At 38.8% G+C, this 15,813-nt stretch overlaps 1 protein-coding gene across 2 annotated transcripts in view; it reads right to left on the bottom strand.

The window, feature by feature from the left end:
- Positions 1 to 825: 825 nt before the first annotated feature.
- Positions 826 to 15,813, bottom strand: part of TMEM184B (transmembrane protein 184B) — a 50,329-nt gene continuing 35,341 nt past the window's right edge. Inside the window, exons 7-11 of one of the 2 annotated variants that reach the window (XM_075182950.1) lie at positions 11,224 to 11,315; positions 10,840 to 11,009; positions 9,654 to 9,848; positions 4,158 to 4,181; positions 826 to 3,512 (exon numbers count right to left, since the gene is read on the bottom strand). In XM_075182950.1, coding sequence (XP_075039051.1) covers positions 3,274 to 3,512; positions 4,158 to 4,181; positions 9,654 to 9,848; positions 10,840 to 11,009; positions 11,224 to 11,315 — 720 coding nt within the window. In that variant the 3' untranslated portion in view covers positions 826 to 3,273. The remainder of the gene's footprint in view (positions 3,513 to 4,157; positions 4,182 to 9,653; positions 9,849 to 10,839; positions 11,010 to 11,223; positions 11,316 to 15,813) is intronic. The other variant, XM_075182951.1, reaches the window with a different exon arrangement.

Raw genomic sequence — 15,813 nt, 5'->3', positions numbered from 1 at the left:
TATCTGTAATTTTCTATGTTAGGCTATTTGCGTCTTTGCAGTGTGCTTTGATAGTAGTGTTTTGACAAACATGGAGCTCATACAAACAATGTTTTACATCCTTAGCTGAAATTAATTCCTAAAAAGTGGGTGTGCTAGCTATAGCAATCCTTTAAAAAGTAGTCTCTTCATAAAATGGACCCAAGTTTGATTCCAAGACAGTTCCTTACTGGGCATGAAAAGTAGATTGCAAGCTGAAAGTGACCCTACATTGGTTATTTATCATATAGTGCTTTGTGTGCACTGTTTCTAACAACCACCCTACCCTATAGAAACTGGATTCCTTCATGACCCTGTTTTGTCTGGAGTGGCCCTCCAGCCTTCAAATGGGCTGCACAGTACACCCCCTCCTCATCTCAGTATGCCATGTGACCTCTGTGTACTGTGCAAAGGAGGTCACGTGATGCAGAAGTCGCTGCCCCTGTTCTATTAAGTTCAAGAGAAACCGGCTAGGGAGCCGCAAACCAAAGGCTCGACGGCCGCCTGTTGCCCACCACTGCCTTATGAACTATGCTCTTTGACCTCCATCTTACCTGATAGCATGTGACCGGTGAAGTATGGAGAAGGTCAGTCTGGGAGCGAACCAGAGAGCTGATCGCTCGACTTGAAAGCCAAGAGAAGCGATCCGATTGTGTTCTCCATATAGCTCAAATAGAGTACTCTGAAATAATTAAAATTTATTCAAATGTTTAAGGCAAGCATTACCACACTTTTGATTGACTATACCAAGATATTTAAGGAATAAAACTGGTTATTGGAGAAACGGTCATACTGGAGAACAACGGCTTTAAAATATCTGCTGTTTTTATTTGAAAGAAAACATAATTTGGATAATTTTTATTATTTTTTTTTTTATAAATATTTGCACAAAAGTCTATCCGTGAGTAGACAGGATACTTTATCCAGTCTCCTTGTATATGAAGTAAAGAATTAAACATTGTAAATAATGTTTATATCAAATAATTTACCACCACACATCTATTCCATTAATGGTTTAAACATTTTTTTAAAGGTAACACCAAAAAAATAAAATGCCACGCAACCAACATCTCTGATATTGCACCTAACTGGGGATCTTATCGGGACCCCTTTTCCAAAACAGTTTCCACAATTCATCTACTTTAAAACATGTTCTCAAGCATTTGAGGATTAAAAAACAAAAACCCCGGAGGCGCTGCACTACAATGTACCCTTTCACTGCCAGAATTCAGGCAGCAGGGAGGGGACAAATACTCATTCTGAGCCATTCTATTACAGCACCCACAGGTTTTTAAGAAGATTAAATGACTGTAGTGTTTACATATGATGAAACCTAGAACTCTTATCACTGCAACATGGTAAAGAAAAAAATGTATCTACAAATATTTATAAAAATATACCTACTTTATTTAATCTCTCCATTGCCAAAACCGACTCCGTGTTTAGTCAGTTTTGACAGTGTAAGATAAATAGCGGGGATTAAGCGAAAGGGCATAATGGGTCATTTATGTCTGTTCGCCACTTTTCAATAAATATAAATATTTTCTAAACACAGAAAAGCAATTGGAAGATGTAGGAAGACAGCCTGACTGCAGTATTTACATTAGCTGTGGTCCAGCTATAGACCTCTTGGGGGGCTCCCATTAATCAAACATTAATGAACCTTCAAGAACACATTTGACCAACCTGACAGAAAGAGGAGTGTGTGAATAAGGGCATGTATGCAAAGTGCTTTTCAAGTGCCCAAGATAATTCTGTGTGTAAAAGCTCTAAACCTGTTCTGTAAAGCTTCGTGTCTGTGGCCTGGATTCGTAAAGAATAAAGAAAAACCTACATAGAAATAGGAACATATATATTCAACAATTGCGCACTCATTTTCTGCATCTGCTGCCACTAACACATCTACACCTGAATAGACTTTGGCATACTGTGGTCCTATATGTGGGTTGTATGTTTCACACCACAATGAAGTAGTCTATTCTTTATCCTATGGTCTCCACTGCCAGAACAGGATATGAAGCACTGAATAAACATTCTAATCAAGATTGTCTTGATTAAGTGTCCTTTGTATTTGTCTAATGTAATTTTTTTCTGCCTCCTTTACCCTGTGGCCACCCTTGTAATTTGTATTCATGTATGGTAAGCCTTTTGCCGTATAGCATCTGGGAGGTGGCCTCATGTCATTTAAGACCAGAGTGAAAGTGTGAGAGGGCTGGAGGAGAAGCAGGCACAAATCAAAGTTTGCTCATAATCTATACAAAAGGATTGCATAACACCATGCACATAGTTCTGAGGCTGAAGTGCATTGAAGCTGTCCAAATCACTAGCAAATTGAAGCTGGAAATAATAATGAGCACACAAAAGGAAACATTTCTCCAACAGAGGTACTCAATAAAAGGTGTAGCTCAAGTGAGACTGCTGTATTTCTAAGCTAGTGCCACTGCAAGCAATTGCTGGTCAATTTTGAAAAAAAGATACTTCATGTTTGGAACAATCAGCACCATAGGAATGTACAGCAGTTAAGGTGTTAATCTAGATTGGAAATAACAGTGACAACAGATGCAAAGGACAGAATGGCATCTACTATTCACCTGTGTTTGAAGCCACAGAGCACAAAGCTGCAACAATAAGACAATGTTAGATAATTATTCCAAATCTCTAGGTTTGTTGCAGGATGTGATTCCTCTTAGTCATAAGGTCACACTGTATCTAATCCAGCTCAGAAATTGGCAATTCAGTTACTGAAGATTACATTCCGTCAACTACACATTGATGATCTTACAGTATTTAAGTAAAAAAGGAACACCACAAAGAGTGCCTGGTTAGGTCACAACCAATGTCCAAGGACTGGCTGGAGTACACAGGAAATAAACAAATGCCAACCACCTAAACAGCACCACTAAGATCCAGGGCATTAGGATTACTGCAAAATAAAGAATTGATTTTGCATGAAATTGGCAGCAAGAAACGTTTCAGCTGGAGAACCTGTTCAGTATATACAAAATTATTATCTCAACCTGCAACAAACCTACACAACCAAAGCAATTCTAGGACTCTTCTAGACCTTTTGTACACCAATATTAACCGTAGTCAAAGGATTCATAAAGGAAAAAAAGTCAGCACAGAATTTGGTCAAAAGTAAGAATATGAGGAAAGAATATGAGGAGATAATTTTACAGACAAGCTACAGGTGTCTGCTTGTATCCTCCTCTGTAAGTCTTGCAGTCGGCCGGTCAGGCTGTCTATTACTCATGATCAGAATTCGTCATCAGAGCTCAGGAGCAGGGTCTTCTCTGTATCGCGAGCACCTGACAGACTCTGTGAGCGGGAGATGATCTGTCCATTGCGCCAGCTAGTGCTCTGCTCCAGAGTGGACTGCTGTGTGTACTGCTGATAGGCTGGGGAGAAGTTATGGATGGCGTCTTGCACGATGTCGTGAGGATTCATAGTCTCCTTTAGACTGCTTGAGATGCTCTTCATGGGGGCGCAACGGCCTACAAAAGGAACATAAGGCTTTTAAAAATCATTGATAAAAAAACACATCGGGTCACTTGTGACTGGTATTGTCGATGCCATAAACCTATACACTATTTGCATATACACGTAAAACATATAGACAAACCTGTTATACAATATTAAACAATACATTCCGACCAGTGGGAGGAATGTGAAGCAGAATACAGCTTGAATTACTGTACTTTACTAATTGAATAACCAGAAGCCCCAGTATACCAAGGTTTATATAGTGGTAGAAGTAGATTACATTGGCACCATATCGCTAGTTGTAGTGAAATGAGGGGTCAGAAAGATGAGAGATGGTCATGCTTACTTTGATGGATACAAGGGTAACAAAACCTTTTTCCACTAAAAACATTATTCTTCATTTATATGACTATTTCCCTAAGTTCGTACTATCTCCAAGTCATGTAAGGGAAGCCTTTGGTGAGATTTATTTAGTGAGGGAAAGTGTGTTAAACATCTTTGCATGCATTTTATTTTTCTTTTGTACAGCAATACATTTTACTGTACAAGGCCTCATGTAAGAAGGTTAGCGATGAAAGGGATAGAAAGCAAAAGTAGTATATAAAACTGCAGATTCAAACAGCTTGAAAAGGTGATGCAGACAGGGCTGTACCTACCATATGGACCGTAGTTTGGAACAGCTGCAGCATTTAACCAGGGCAAAAGCAAAGGAAACAAAAGAGAGAAGGACAGATCAAGAAATACAGAGAGGTTATACAGTGACCTGTAAGTGGAAACATTCAGTGATATCAGCTCACAGACATCATATGAGGCTCATATGTTGATGAGTCATACATGCAAAAGGCTAGGCTCAATCACAAGAACCACATGTTCTCCCCCGCCCAAGCAGTGCACTCAGTGAGATGACTCAGCACTATTTCTCCTCCAAAAACACTGCAAGGTGTCATGATCACAGGACACATTCTAGAATACAAATACTCTACATATTCTCTTGTAGGCAGACACTTGCAGGCAGCTGAAGCAGATTTACCTACTCTGAGCACCAAACAGCTCTTTAAATAGATAAAATAGTTATTTCATTTCTTAAAAGAATCACCAATAAAAGACCTAGATTACTAGTAATCTTTTGACAATAGTGGTTGCTAGACTACATATGAATAATGTCCGGTTTTAGTAAGAATATAATTACACCACTGTACATCAAAGCATATCTGAGAATCATTTTAAAATGCCCATTAGTAAGATTTAAGCAGTTTTGGGGAGGGCATATCTAAACATTTTGTTTTTAAACAGCGATTGGTAGTCTGCACTCAGGGCCATACTAGGGGATCAGTTCACCAATGATACTCTGACATTCTACAGAAATCAATATAATATCAATGATAGTCCCACCATAATGTTACAGCAGCAGATGATGAGAACAAGTGGTCAGTCGTTCTCTCAGTTTCAGATCTATGAACAAAGCCTTGTGGCTATCAGAAACACACACACTGTTTATATGATCCTACACCAATACTCAATGGTATAGTCTTCAGTAGTAAACAAAAAGAACAATAAAACATTAAAAAGGTAGTCATTCTGATGACAGTCACAAGGTGGCAGAAATCCACCATTACACCATGTATACGATATACCATTTTATGCTTGCATTTTGAAAAAATATTGAGCATGAAAAAAGGAAAGGGCTATTGTATATGTAACATTTAATATGATAGTATACTCTAGGATCTGGTGCATTTTACGTTTAGAGACTATACGTTTAGAGACTATACCTCTGCTCTATAGCCAAGTTACTTATAACTACTGCACCTCTGCTTAAGAGTGAACACAACGAGCTTGATTCATTAAGAAAAGTTAAAAAAAACAAAAAAACAAAACAAAACAACAACTTTGAATCTTGGCAAAACCATGTTGCTAAATTTAAAATGTGGGGCCAGATTTATAGTTGGGGAGGGGAATGCCCTAAATCAACTTTAGTGTAAAAATAAAGCTATGAAGTATTTGTGTGCTACATAAAAAAACAGCCAGTATTTAACTTATGTGCAAAATAAAAAACTAATATGCACCCCTTGCATAGTAACATGGCTTTGACCAGGAGACTACTTACTCGTTTTGCCCTACTTTCCCTTAATGAATCAGGCACAATGGTGTGTTACACAAATTAACAAATAATTAGTCATTTGTCCCGAGTGTAACGTCACATTTTCTTCAGGGATTTTCTTTTATTGTCTAATGTGAAAATCTGACTAGCAGTTATTGGCAACAAAACCTTTTCTAACGTTACTCGTGTAACAGTTTTCATAAATGCCCCTCTTCCCCTCCAATTTTTTTTTCACTTAAGTAATGTTTCTGTGTAATTTAAAATAGAAAAGTAGAAGAGGGAAGAGGTTTAGAAAGACTTAAAGTGGAGTGATGCTGGGTGGGAGTCCCTCCAGAGAGACCAAGGACTCCTATAGGAGAGAACTTGCTCAATACAACAAAAGGTGGGTAACCCAAGGTAAGGGACACTCACCAAAAGTACTATTCTAAGGTAGGGGGGGGGGATTTAAAAGCAAACAAAAACATATAAAGTGGATACTATCTTTAATAAATATATATGAAAGTGTTTTGAAAAAGTATGATAAGCAGAGAAATCTTCTGTCTGCCCTTGGATCTTATGAAGAATCTTTGTTGATGTGCAAAATCCATTAAATATTTATTTCCAAAGCCACACACACCTAAAACATCCTAGTGTGCTGCAATGCAACACAGTGCAATGAGGTGTAATTGAAAGTTTCCAAACAAGACAAATAAATGATAAACTCCACCTAAAAATTACATTTTAAAGGAGTCTGCAGATCCATGTTTGGCTCTCATTAATGCTTGTTATATTCCAGATATAATGTGGGTTTTTTTTTTTTTTTTGTTTTTTTTTAAGTCTACCTTTTAGGGTTAATAGCTTGAAACTTTGTAATGTACTGTAAAGATATACCAATATAATCAAATAATAATGGATAGTATATTGTATGGTTTAGGATGCCTGGAGGATACTGAGGGATCAGAGAAAGAAATGCCATCAAGTGTGACCTCACTGTTGACACAGTGGGTTTGTACACAAAACAAGTGCAAATCAAACATTGATTACAGAACAAGAAAGTACATGTCCAAAAACCTTAAAAAAATGAAATAAAACATTGGCACATTTAACAGATTTTGTTTCATCAAACACGGACATCAGTATTTTCTGGACCTGTACTCTCCTTATCATATGCTACGATTTTCTTCTGGTAAAGCTTTGAGGTCTGATTAATGAAAACTACTCTGTTTCAATGCATCTATGGCTCATCACATGATCAAAAAACTCACTTTGCACTTCAAAAGGAACACAGTGTGAGTATAACGCTCGCAAAGGATCTAATGATCCCTATTATGCAGTGCTGCATATGTAAGCCACATAGACAGCAATAAAATATGAAGCACACTTTTGCAAGGCTGGGTACACACAACAGTGTTTTCAGCCGATTATTGGGCCAATCAAATGATAAACGACTGCTCGGCCCACTATCGCATTACTGTGTATTATCGTTCCAAAGCACATCGTATAATTTCATTTGACTTTTAAACCGGACTAAAAATGTTAACGGAACAATGTCGTTCCAATCCTGCAGTGTGTATGCACTCATGACCGGCAGTGTCGATACATCTTTATGGAGTGTGCAGAGTCGCAATCTTTTCAGCCGATGGTTATGATAGATGAAGAGCACAGATCTGAAAGTGAATCTTCTATTATCGTGGATTTGTAAGAAATTGGAACAATTGTGAGGGTGCATTAGCATGAATAGTGTTATCGGGGATAAGGTCACCTTTTAAAAAAAAAAAAAAAGATGTGTTTTCAAAGAGCGTCTAAAGAGTTGAAGGCTGTGGGAAAGTCTGAATGAGCGTGGTAGGGATTTCCATAAGTGGGGAGCAGCACGGGAGAAATCTTCTAGGCGTCAGTGAGAGGTGGTTACCAGAGTAGATACAATACGCAGGTCAGAGGCAGATCTAAGAGGATGGCAGGGAGAGTATTTTGAGAAGAGATTTAAGATGTATGCAGAGGTAGTGTTGTTGAGGGCTTTGTAGGTAAGGGCGAGTAATTTCAATTTGATTCTAAAAAGGACATAGGTAGCCAGTGTAGGGATTTGCAAAGTGGTGCAGCAGATGTGGAGCGGTGAGAGAAAGATCAGTCTTGAAGCAGCATTTAGGATGGACTGAGGTGTGGATATATGTGCATCAGGAATGCCAGATAGCAGGAGGTTGCAATAGTCAAGACAAGAGATGATGAGAGAATGGATAAAAAATTTGGTAGTATGTCGAGTAAGAAAAGGGTGTATTTAAGGTTGAGTCACCAGGACTGGGAGTTTGGATGTGAAGAATAAAGCAGAGGGCGGAGTCAAGTGTGACACCAAGGCAGCAGGCTTAGGAGACTGAGGATACTATGGTGTTATTAATAGTGAGGGAGATCTGAGTGTAGGTGGTGGAAGGAGGGAAAATAATAAGCTCCGTTTTGGACATGTTAAGCTTTAGGTAGCGTTGGGACATCCTTATGGAGATAGCAGAAAGATAGTTGGCTACACGAGATAGAAGAGAAGGAGAGAGGTCAGGGTAAGAGATATAGATTTGAGTGTAATCAGTGTAGTGGTGGTATTGGAGGCCAAATGAGTGAATTAGTTCCCCAAGAGAAGAGGTGTACCATAAAATAAAGTAAAAGTAAAAGGGCCAAGAACAGAGCCTTGTGGGACTCAACAGATAGTGGGAGTGGAGTGGAGGATGGGCCAGAGGTAGAAACACTAAAAGAAGCGGTCAATAGGTAGGAAGTGAACCAGGAAAGAACTGTCACGAAAGCCAATGGAGTGAAGGGTGTGTGTAGGAAAAGAGGGTGATCAACAGTGTCAAAAGCAGCAGAGAGGTCCAGGAAAATGAGTATGGAAAAATATGACTCTTAGACTTTGCAGTAAGATCATTGATCACTTTTGTAAGAGCAGTTTCATTGAAATGTTGGGGGCAGAAGCCTAATTGCAGAGAGTTGAGAATGGATTGAAAGAAGAGAAAGTGAGACAGGCTTTTGTACACTAAATCGCTTAAGTATTTTGGAGGCAAAGGGGAGGACAGAAATAGGGCAGTAGTTGGATATAATGGCTGGATCAAGATATGTTTTTTTTCAGAATTGGTGAGATAAATGCATGTTTAAAGGATGACTGAAATGTACCAGTGGAGAGAAACAGGTTGAAAAAGTGAGATAGAGGTGGGCATGCAGTGGAGGAGAGGGAGCGGAGAAGTTGGGAGGGAATAGGGCCACCTTCAAAGACTGGGTGGATATTAGAGATTTGAAGAATGCTAGTTTGGCAATTAAAAGGTCATTGCTGAACTATTTGCAGCAAATATACTAAGTTTTCAAAAGCACACTTAACCTAATATCGCTGTATGAGCCTGATGCTTGGTTATCCGAGTGGCAGGATCTGCCCATCTGTGACCAGCATTAAAGCCGCTTTAAATTATACTTTTATAAAGATGGCAGTATACTATAAAGAAGGCAAACTATAAAGTTAATCTTTTGTAGCATTTCTGGTGAATTAAAGTTGTGTGTTAGAAACCTTTTAAAACTGCACATTATCAATTCCCAGTCCCTGAAAGAAAATAAAAGTTATGTGTAGGAATGTAACCAAAATGAGAAAGTCTCACCTAATATACCAAAAACCATTTGAACCTTTAAATGTAGTAGACATGAGGCTCGCGCCATAAAACTTGTTTAAATCCTTTACCATAATCAGTAACGTCTTTGCAAACACCAGTGTATTTCAAGTGTACTTACCAAGAACACTTTATATATTAGGACTTTACTCCTTATGTACATGAACTAACAGATGGCTCAACCCCCACGCTTGAGTACTGCCATGACATAATTTTCTTGGATTTAGTGCCAAAATCCCAGCCAATAAATGGGGAATCCAGTATTTAGGCCAAGCAAGCTGCTTGGTGAAGGGGACCCTGGAATATTTAAAGTTCAACTACCTCTGATCTACGATCAAGTGGGGAGAAATAGAAGACCTTTCATCCAGCCTTTGAAGACTTGCGGGTAAGGAAAAGGTTAATACATGATTAATGTAAAAAAAGAAAGAAAGGGCAGCACTTACCTTGGGCATCCAGCCTCTTGTCCAAGTATACTTTGTAAGTAAATGCATAGCGTAGAGCTATGGCTGCAAAGAACATTTCCACACAAATAATAAAATTCTGGTATCCAGCAGCTACTGTGCCCTCACCCACAGTAACCTCAGCAGAATGGATTTTCGGAATGGCTCCACACTTTTCCAGTATAGCTAAAAGCATACCTAGAACACAAAACCATTATAAAGCAGGAAATATGGATGTCTGTGACAATATGGAACAGAGTAAGTTCTAATGACATTAGGCCTGTAAGAATAGAAGAGCATATTGGGCGTCTGTTCTCACCAAATAATGTGATAAGATTACATCAGTAAACAATGGTAGGGATGGGATTTGTGAACCTTGTGTGATATTAGTGCGAGTTATTCATCCAAGAATAAAATAAGCATTTGTCACAACACCTTAATTCTATATCAAACATATCCACCTAACATCTAGATTATTCACACTCCATAAAAGATCTGAAATCATCAGTATAAAATCCACACCAGGGAGGGAGCAGCTTTAGAAGTTGAACCAATATTTCTGTGTAAATAGATAATAAACTCATTATGGACCACATACATCAATAATACACTTAATGACTGAAATTCATGTGTTCTGACAAAAAATCATTAGGTACTTAACTGGTTAATATAGAATTGAAAGGTTGCATTTATCATGAATATTGGCTCAGCCCAACAAACTGCTGTCTCTACGTGTATTGTGTAAGTATCAGCAAAACACCACTGACCAATATAGTTGTGATAGCAAGATGATAAAATTACCAAAGCACTAAGAAAATGCTGGTGCTAAAATAAACATTTAAATACAGCAGCTGCACAGTGTTGATAAAATTACTTCTCTTATCTAAGCGGTTTATTTTCAAAAAGAAAATATTTTTGGCGTTGAACACAGAGCCGTTTGTGTATTTGTATCATGCTTGGAATATAAAACTTGTCCTCTGAAATGTACTTTCTAGGGAATAAAAATAGATCCTCTCAAACATCCCTGAAGACTCTCTGTAGTGGTGTAGGGGGGAGTGCTGACAATGCTCACACACAACCATCTGTCAGTCGTTATGACCCTGTGTTTATTCAACTGTACTGGGACACACTCATAATAACATAACACTATTCCTCTGGACACACGATACAGCAGGATGGTTAATCTCACCTTGCCAGAAGGAAAGGAAAATGACTGACTTCACCATGAAGAACTTGAGCACAGGGCTGTAGGGACTAAGCAGCTCTCGTGTGGCGAAGTAGAAGAGAAAGAGAGCGTAGAGAGCAAGGCTGACTGAGATGTTATAAATAATAGTCACATAGAGGTAACCACTGGCCACACTGCAATGATAAAAATACAGAAGTTGGTTAGGTTGCTATGAAATAATATGCATTATAATAGTTTTAAAGAACTCTTTTGAAAGCACCAGACAGCTTGTACAACACATTGGCCTTTCATCAAATGTATTCAATCTCCAATGGCTATTAGGCAGACACAAAAAGAAATTGTACACTTCTACAACTGCAGAGATAAGATAAGATATTCACAACTTACTTGAAATCACCATCCCGGTACTTGCCAAAGGCTTGGAGTATTACAGTGATAGCTGCCATGAGAGGTTTAACCACACAAAACTGTAGGGTAGCCTAAGAGTCAAAACAGAAAACTTATAAAGCGACACAACCTTCCCTGTAACGCAGATAGCATCAGCTCTGGTAACAAAGGATACAACATTGTGCGCATTCTATTAATAGGGGAACACAACATTATAGAACAATACTCAGCTTTGTCGGACAAATCAACTTAATTGGATAATTACCTAATCCACTCTATATACAGTACATCTATATTCTAAATATACTTTTTTTATGCACTTCCGACAGACACAGACACACTAGGGATGTGAGTGGAAAGTAGAGATGCTCACTGATCCTCGTGTTTTGGTTTTGGATCTTGATTACAGTCGTGTTTTGGTTTTGCCAAACCGTCATTGCGTGTTTTGGTTTTGGTTTTCTTTTGCCATTTTTGAAAAAAATAAAAAAAATTTGGTCTAAAATAACCTAATTTAGTGCTCCACCAGTTTTTTTGGATAAGTGAGGTAATTCTAAAGCTAATAAATTATGAAAAAAAAACAGTTTAATCCTTGGTAGGCCATCCTTAATTCGAACACTTGCCTGCAAATTATACAGACAAACCTGGTTGTCTACCTCCTCCATCTTTGATTACTGGCAATGTAGCCATCGTCTTTGGGTGTATATTACACCCCCCACTTGTAGTTGAATAGAAAAAAAAGCAGCCTGCATAGACTGTAGAATTAGAAAGTAAGAATAAATGGACCAAGGTAGTTTGGTATCTGTCTGCATCAGACCCCCTCTCCACTAGGAGTAAAATAGAAAAATATTCAGCCGTTAGAGAGTCTAGAATATAAATAGGAATTGAGAAAGCCAATTTGGTATCTGTCTGCATCATCCTCATCAACATCATCATTAGTGCCCTTGTCGCCTACACAAATCTCCCCCTCATCCTCTTCTAATTCCAAAGTGGCATCCTCAATTTGTGCATCACGACTACACTTGGGCTGTTTAGACACACATCAGAACTGCTGAAAGGGCCCCTCTTTATGGGTACACTAACAGAATGCTCACGATTAGACATCCCACTGTTGGATGGACTCTCCACAGGGATTGGTGTCATTTCTGATTCAGAGCAAACATTATCCTCTAATGCCTTACTGTTATCTTGCAGCTCGGCTTTGACGCATAACAGTAGTTGTGCACCACTTGTAGGCTCGGCAACATTTTTGGATCTGCCACTAATAGAGAAAGGCGACGGCCTCATTCTCTCTTTGCCACTGCGTGTGTAGAATGGCATGTTGGCAATTTTTTTTTTTTTTTATCTGCACTTAATTTTTCCTCAGTTACACTTCTTTTTCGCTTCGACACGGTAAATCTTTTTTGGTGTGTGTTTTTTTTGACTGATTTCAAAAGACTGTAGTTTGACATCGCCTTTCCCAGATGACTTACTGGGAACCCTACCTTCAGGACTGGTGATAGAACCTGGTTGCTCATTGTGCTCACATGTGGACTGCTTTGAATCCATTCTGAGCCCAAAGCACTTGTAGTGCTACAAAATTGTTTTAGATACTGCTGACAAATATGACTTTTGACAGCCAGAATATTTATGCAAAAGATTGGGACACACCCCAAAAGCACTTGGGAGTGCCAGAAACTGAACAAAAATCCTCCTCTCTTCTTCTCTTACTGCTGTAACAACTGGTATTAAGATTACAATGGTATTGAATAGAAACAATAATGTGTCCAATTACTGCTCTGTCCCTGCGCTGATATAGCCTGTGTGACCTAACCCTGCTCTCTCCCTCTGTCAAATGGCGATGGATTGCTGTGGAGGCTGGTATTTATGCTTTTCAAATCTCGCGAGAACGGAGCTCAGAAAAACGAATACTCGGCACTCGGATAGGATGAATTCGGATCTCGGGGAACCGAGCCCGCCCATCTCTAGTGGAAAGTGCCAAATCAAAAGCAAACATACAACAGTATTAACCGAATAATAATAATGTACAGGTTCAGAGTGCAATGAATTACACTTATGTCCTATTTTCACTAATTAACAAGAAACAATAAAAGGAATATTATTGGATAATTTTAAGCATTGTCAAATAGTATTCTTGGTTGTATTGTGAATTAGGAAGACACTTATCATAGAACAACTTAAACCATGATGTATATATCTGGATTTAAAGCACTGCTACCAACTCTATTAGATGCTTTTGTGATTGATCCCTGGATGTATTTTATTCCCTTATCAATTAAATAGTACTGGATGTGATATATATTCTGTTGCAAACATATGTAATACACAAACTAAGCTTCACAAAGTTATACTCCATAATTTATATTAAAACAAAAACAAACAAGAACTCCTAAACACACCAGCACTTTTCACTTCAAACTTGCAGGTAAACTGAAGGTGTTTTTTTTTGTTTTGTTTTTTTAATGGAATATCCATTTTAAAGGACAGTTTACCACCACTTTCTGCTTTCCCTTAGTGCACACATCACTGCCCATTCTCACATATCATTATGGCAGCACCCAGTGTGCAAAAGCATGAACTATAGAACGGATATAAATCAGTAAATATTTCATAAATATCACTTTATAATATCATCAACATCCATTTATATAGGGGCCAACAAATTCCGTAGCGCTTTACAATTGGAAACAAACATTAACAAAACAACACTGGGTAATACCTACAGAGAGGTAAGAGAGCCCTGTTTGCAAGCGTACAATCTATGGGACAATGGGAGTGTGATACACAAGGGGACGTACTACATCATATTGCACATTAGTCCAGCTATAATGCAAAGGTATTGAGTGGGCTGTGTGATCAGTCACACATCATTGTTGGTCAGAGGGTTGTTGTCTTGTGTTAGCCATGTAGACGGTTTTACTAGGGTAACCTAGGGAGATTAAGATGGTGGTTGAGAAATATTATAAGCTTCTCTGAAGAGGTGGGTTTTCAGAGAATGCTTGAAGGTTTGAAGACTAGAGGAAAGTCTTCTTGTGCAAGGGAGGGAATCCCACAAAGTGGGTGCAGCCCGAAAAAAGTCCTGTAACCGGGAATGGGAGGATGTGATGAGAGTGGAAGAGATATGCAGATCTTGTGCAGAACAGAGGTGTCGAGTTGGGAGATCTTTTGAGACAAGTTGAGATGAAGGTCCGTGCAATTTTGTTGACGGCTTTGTATGTCAGTAGAAATTTTTTTCGCAAGGAAAATCAATCTAGCCGCTGCTTGCAAAAAAGATTGTAGGGGTTCAAGTCTGATTTTGGGAAGACCAGTAAGGAGGGAATTGCAATAGTCGATGCGGGAGATGATGAATGCATGACGTAAGGTTTTTACAGTGTTTTGTGTGAGATATGTACATATTCTGGAAATGTTCCTTAGATGTATGTAACATGATTTAGATATAAAGTCGATGTGAGGAACAAAGGATAGTTGTGAGTCAAGGATTACACCTAAGCAGCGAGCATGCAGGGTGGGATTTATGGTCATGTTATCAACAGAAATAGAAATGTCAGACAGGAAGCTTCTATTTTGGGTGGAAATAGTATTAATTCTGTTTTTGAAGAAGAATTGAGTTTGAGTTAGCGAGAGGAGATCCAAGATGGAATGGCAGAAAGACTGTCAGTAACGCAAGACAACACAGATGGTGAAAGATCAGGAGAGGATATAGATTTGTGTATCATCTGCATAAAGATGATACTGAAATCCAAAGGAGCTTATTAGGTTGCCAAGAGAAGTAGTGTAGATGGAGAATAGCAGAGGACCTAGGACTGAGCCTTGTGGTACTCCAACTGATAAAGGAAGCGGAGGTGGATCCAGAGAAATTACCACTGAAAGAGTGATTAGAATGGTAGGATGAGAACCAGGAGAGTGTCCTCAAGACCTAGGGATTGTAGCGTTTGTATAAGGAGAGAGTGGTCAACAGTGTCAAATGCAGCAGAGACATCCAGGAGAATTAGAAGAGAGTAATGGCATTCAGTTTATGATCTGTGGAGTGTTGAGAGCGAAAGCCTGACTGAAGAGAATCAAGTAGGTTATTTGCTGCAAAAAAAGTGTGTGAGGGGAGTGTAGGCGATTCTTTCAAGAAGCTTGGAGGGGCATGGGAGCTGAGAGATGGGGCAGTAATTTGAGAGAGAGTTTGGGTCAGAATTTTTTTTTATTTTTTATTTTTTTCAAAATAGGAGTAATCACTGGGGAGAGAGACAAAGAACAGATTTTAGTTGGAGGTGGAATGCGCACAGGAGACAAGGGACTACCAATTTGTGAGGGTATGTGATCAAGAGGACAGGAGGTAAAGTAGGAAGATGAGAAGTGTGTAGAAACTTCCTCTTCATTTGTGGGATCAAATGAAGAGAGTGAGTGTCAGAGGGTGCTACAAAGAAATTGCGCTGATTGCTTGTCAAGGGAGATCATACCATTTAAAGTCTGATCTTATCAATTTTGTCCTTGAAATAGGCAGCAAGATCTTGGGCACTGATGGAAATCGGAAGGTTTGGAGGTGGGAGGGTTTACAAGAGATTTAAATGTGTTAAAAAAGGTGTTTGGGGTTAGAAGCCTGAG

The sequence above is a fragment of the Mixophyes fleayi genome, chromosome 8 (assembly GCF_038048845.1).
Source record: "Mixophyes fleayi isolate aMixFle1 chromosome 8, aMixFle1.hap1, whole genome shotgun sequence".
NCBI lineage: Eukaryota > Metazoa > Chordata > Amphibia > Anura > Limnodynastidae > Mixophyes > Mixophyes fleayi.
The sequence above is the reverse complement of the archived record's forward strand: the minus strand, read 5'-3'. Positions and strand labels throughout refer to the sequence as shown.